We start from the raw sequence: 4,874 nt of genomic DNA on the forward strand, positions 1-4,874 counted from the left end.
AAAAAATCAGGACCTGATAAATTATCATTTAAAAAAGTTTATATCTCACTTTATCCAAATCAAACTGATAAAAAAATAATTTAACAAGTATAAAAAGTGTAAAAACGTCGCAACGGTTCATTTACTAATATCGGTTTGATTTATTATTTGAGTTTAAAATGTGTTTCAAGTACTTTAACACGGGTCCCTCCGTCTGTGCGTCTGTCTTTATTTAACAGGCTGAGCTTTAATTTACAGTCTGACTTTAGATCACTGCTAAAACAGAACTAAAGACCCATAAACGATCACAGTTCATTATTTTTGTTTTAATTTTCAAACAAAGAAAGGTGAGGATAAATGTTTTTATTTTTTAATAATTAACCGCAAATATTTTGGGAACATGAACATTTGCTGTGAGTGTAGAGTAAAAGAAAAATATTCAGAGGAATGACAAAAGAAGAAGAAAATAGCGGAAGTGGGGGAAAAAACGCTACAAACCATCCAGCGCATAAATTATGTATTTATGATACGATGCCAAGGAAAACAATAATATTAATACAAGTCAAGTCAATGAATATCAAGACTTTTATTTCTTCTTATTATTGTTATTATTATTTTGTTATTATAAACTACTATTGTAAATAACGTAGTTATCATTAGGACAAGGTAGTCTTTTCTATTCATTGTTGTTGTTGTTTTTATTTTATTGTTATTATCATCATTATAAATTGTATATTATTTTTTATAATTGTGGTGTTTTTTTGTTATTTTTATCATTATTGATGTTTTGTAATCAATATTAATAATTAATAATAATAGTTATCGTTTATCATTAAATGTATCAATGATACTAATAATAGTTGTTCATCTTATTATTGTTGTTGTTGTTGTTGTTGTTGTTGTTGTTGTTGTTGTTGTTGTTGTCTCCCTGTAGACCTGTCTGCTGCCTCTCGCCCCGGCCCCGGCCTCGGCCTCGGCCCCTGACCCGGTGACTGGAGGCTCAGTGATTCGCTCAGTGTTTCTGCCCCCGTGTGGTGCTCTGACTCTGGTGTTTGTCCTGCAAACAGAGGCGACAGTGAACGCATCACTGAGCCCCGGCAGCAGCTGATTGATGGAGCAGGAGAGAGGAGGAGAGGGCAGAGTGTCTTTAATGTGAGCTGATATCTGACCTGGAGAATATAGATTTAACTTACTCATCTTATTAACAGTAAAGTTTGTTCTTGTTTCTGTGGAAGAGGGTTTAAACTTTTTTTTAGTTTTTTTTTTTTTTTAACTTTAGGGTTATCTGTGGACTTTCTTCAGACAAATTCTACATTTTTTTAAATGTATGGGTGACTTTTCCCTTCAGTGAGTGAGTAATGATAAGTATCTCTAATTATCCCGCCTGTCTGCTTCTCCTCTCCAATCCTTTACTGTGGTTTTTCTACAGCCTTAAAGAGAAACAAGCAGTGAGTTTAAACCTGTCTTGTTTTATGTTGAATATTAAAACCAAACCGTGGAGCTGAGTCTGTGCATAAATCTCAATCTGACTGAGGTTTTCTTCAGGGAGCGTGGTCTGAGAGGATCTTTGTGATTCTTTGTGGTGAAACTTTAGACCAGCTGTGAGAGGAGCGACTTTACTCTGGAGCTGCTGGGAGAAATAAATGTGTCATATCATCCTCAAACTGTGCAGAAGAGTGAGGCAGAGTTTGAGCTGTAAGGCAGGAAGTCTTTGAAAGGTTTATGTCTGGTTGTGTTTGTAAGAGGATGGGAAAATGTCTTCATATGCAGGAGGACGTAAAGATGTAGAGCTGCTGTCTCCTCCTCTTCCTCCTCCTCCTCTGTCAGTGCCAATCCTCTGAAACCTGAAATAAAATAAAAAAAACTTTCAGAGTTCAGAAAAATGCTGGTTAATAAGTAGAAACCTTAAAGCACAGGCTGCTCTGTTAAAGAAACACTGAGGGCTCCTCAGATCAAGCATTAACCTGGAGCTGAAACACAAACAGGTCAGAGGACAACATGAGAGAGAGGAGGCTGTGAGCGGAGCAGTTTAGAGTTATCCGGGTTAAATGTGTTATTCCTGCTGTCTGTTTGGATTAAACTGAATTACTTTCCAGGAAACCTGCTGGGACGAATCAACTGAAATCAATACAAGACATGAAAAATTCACCTTTTTTTCTCATGTAGGCAGTTTATAGGAGCAGGAAGTGTTCCAGAGATATCTGATTGGATTATAAATATCCTGAAAGAGTGAAAAATGTTCCTTCAACGACAGTTTGTCATGTTGTACTTCCCTCAGCTGCAGGTGGGAAAATAAAGGATGAAACATTGACCTGAGGGTTAGTTTGTTCTCCATAGAGCACATAAACACGCTGATGATGTTATATTTATTTCAGTGCTCTGGTTAATCCAGCAGAGAGTGATTATGTTCTGATACATTAGTCCTCATTGTCTCCATTTCAGGGCTTATTTATTATTATGTGATTAGGCCTTTCCAACAATTCTGCTCCAGCTTCATGTTTTCAAAGCTGCATTAATCAGAGCTCATGTGGCACATTGTTCAAAATACAACGATCTGTGACAACCAACCCCAGCGTCTGTTTCTGAACATTTCAGCACACTGGAGACAAGAAAAGTATAACACTGTGGAAAAGACGTAACACACTGTGGAAGAAAAAAAACTGTGAAAAACACACTGTGAAAAAACACACTGTAAAAAAGCACACACTATGAAAAAACACACTGTAAAAAACATGCACCGTGAAAAAACACACTGTAAATGAACACATACTGTATAAAAAAAAAAAACTGTGAAAAACACTCACTGTGAAAAAAAACATTGAAAAAAAAACTGAAAAAATAACACTGTAACAATCACACAGTAAAAAAGACACACTGAAACTAAAACACTATAAAAAGGTAACACACTGAAAAAAATAACGCACTAAAATACTGTTAAAAAACACACTGTGGAAAACCCACTCTGAAAAGTGACACTGAAAAAATTTGCTCTAAGGAAACACACTGTAAAAAATTCGCTGCAAAATCATGCTGTGACCATAGCACAGTTTAAAAAAAAGCCCTAAAAAATTGTTAAAAAAAAAAAAAAAACAAGCCGTAAATAAAACCTGTCATTTAAAAACCTGCTTTAAAATCACACTGTAAAATACTGCAGTAAAAAAAGTAACACTGTAAAAAAATAATAGCATGCTAAGAGTGAACTTTTAAAAAAGTGAGAGCTAATGTGATCAAAACACTGTAAAAAGGTTTCGAACTTTTGTGCTTCCTCAAAATTCAACATATATACATATTCATAGATATATTTAAGTATGAGAGCATGACCATCCGACCAAATTTTAGGTCCAGAAGGTCAGAAACCCTTGACATCTGGAGATAAAAACTGATGGCTGCAGGTTGGTAATAATGTGTGTTTATTAATCTACCGTTCTGTCATTTGGGGTCATGTAAAGGCAAACAATGGTTACATGAAACAGAATCATTATAGAGTGACATCATGACCCCAAACTTTACCCCACTGAAAACCCAGGTAATAAAAATGACTTTAAGTGTGGATTTAAATATGGTTAAATTAATTTTTTTTTTTCATATAGCACTAGTTGTTTCCTAAAATCGTAACTCTTGTTTTAGGTCAACTTTTGATAAATCTTAGATTATTTTTCACAACATCTGAACTTTATCCTGATATAAATTGAACTACTATTACTAAACTACTATTAAAATGAACATTAGCATGAAGATAAAGTTTCAACAACCGAATATAAAGTTAAAGCAGTATTTCCCATAAACATCATGTCAGAGGTTATCTTTCTTTGGTCTTTGTTTGCTTCCACCATAGATTCATCTTCATTCAACCATCAGACAGATGAACAGAGCTTTATTTCCTCTTCTTTAAGATCTCTTCTCTTTTCATCCAAATACTGGAAAGGCTAAACTTATACATTGATATATCAAACAAAGTTATTTGTTATTTCCTACCTCCACCCGTCTGTTCCTGTGCTGTGAGCTGAGTCTCCTCCTTCTTCTTCTACTGCTGTAAAAACTGTGTTTCCCTCAGAGAACACAGCATCACATGGAGGACTTCCTGTGTGCTCAGACCCGGCAGGCTGGACCTGACCTCTCTGCTGGACTTCCTGGGTCACAAAGTTGTACGATGGAGGAAGACAGAGCACTGCTGAGGAGCCGTGCACAAAAACTGGATTTGAGACCAAACTCAGAGAAAGTCCTGTCGGGTTTCGCTCACATGGATCCATCACAGGCCTCACTGACGCATCTTCATCTCTGTTTCTGCGACAGGACAGGACCGGAAACCTGCAGATGCTGGTTAACACAAAAGTTCCACCCACAGAGATCAAGACTGGCCCCAGGAGCTGGATCCACTCAAAGTCCGGTTTGGATTTGTAGTACTGCCAGCCCGTGGCAGTGAACGTGACGCCCAAGAGAGCCAGGAGGACTCCAGAAAAGAGCAGAGCCGCTCCGGTCTTTCTGCCCTCCAGTAAACTCTCAGATAAAGGAGAATGGGGAGCAGGCAGATCCATCCGGGTCAGGTCCTCTGTTTGAGTCCTGTTTGAGCCCATCACAGGCCTCTGAACCAGCATGTTGGTCCAGAAACCTTCAGGTCTTTGTTGGTTCATGTTTACTGTCAAAGGAACCAAAAGGTGAAGAACTGAAAACACTCACAAAGGATGAGGACGAGTTATCGGTTAACCTGAGTTTGATGTTTTCTGTAATGAAACACCTTCTGTGTTCACACGGACTCTTCTCTTTCAGCATGTGTGAAGGAGCTGAGCTGGAAAACAAGATTAAATCTGAATTGCAAGGTGTGCAGAGAGATGTAAAGTCAGGTCAGATTATAGAGAAAAAAGTCTGTCTGAAATATTTTGATTCATTTAACATGT

The 4,874-nt window shown here is 37.3% G+C and overlaps 1 protein-coding gene across 1 annotated transcript; it reads right to left on the reverse strand.

Annotated features, from left to right (window-relative positions):
* Window positions 1-1,699: 1,699 nt before the first annotated feature.
* On the reverse strand, window positions 1,700-4,610 carry tmem174 (transmembrane protein 174). Its single transcript, XM_074690975.1, has 2 exons — window positions 3,955-4,610; window positions 1,700-1,823 (listed from the first exon to the last, which is right to left on the reverse strand). Exons 1-2 carry the CDS (start codon window positions 4,608-4,610, stop codon window positions 1,700-1,702), a joined length of 780 nt encoding a protein of 259 aa, XP_074547076.1.
* Window positions 4,611-4,874: the final 264 nt, after the last annotated feature.

Source organism: Halichoeres trimaculatus, unplaced genomic scaffold, assembly GCF_033239565.1.
Source record: "Halichoeres trimaculatus isolate MK-OKI-2021-1 unplaced genomic scaffold, fHalTri1.1 fHalTri1_scaffold_16, whole genome shotgun sequence".
NCBI classification, from domain to species: Eukaryota; Metazoa; Chordata; class Actinopteri; order Labriformes; family Labridae; genus Halichoeres; species Halichoeres trimaculatus.

Excerpts from the sequence above, each read along its gene's own strand:
- tmem174 (XM_074690975.1), bottom strand. The coding sequence starts at position 4,610 with ATGAACCAACAAAGACCTGAAGGTTTCTGGACCAACATGCTGGTTCAG. Across the intron at positions 1,824-3,954 it reads ACAGGAACAGACGGGTGGAG|GTTTCAGAGGATTGGCACTG; the intron begins GTAGGAAATAAC and ends ATTTTATTTCAG.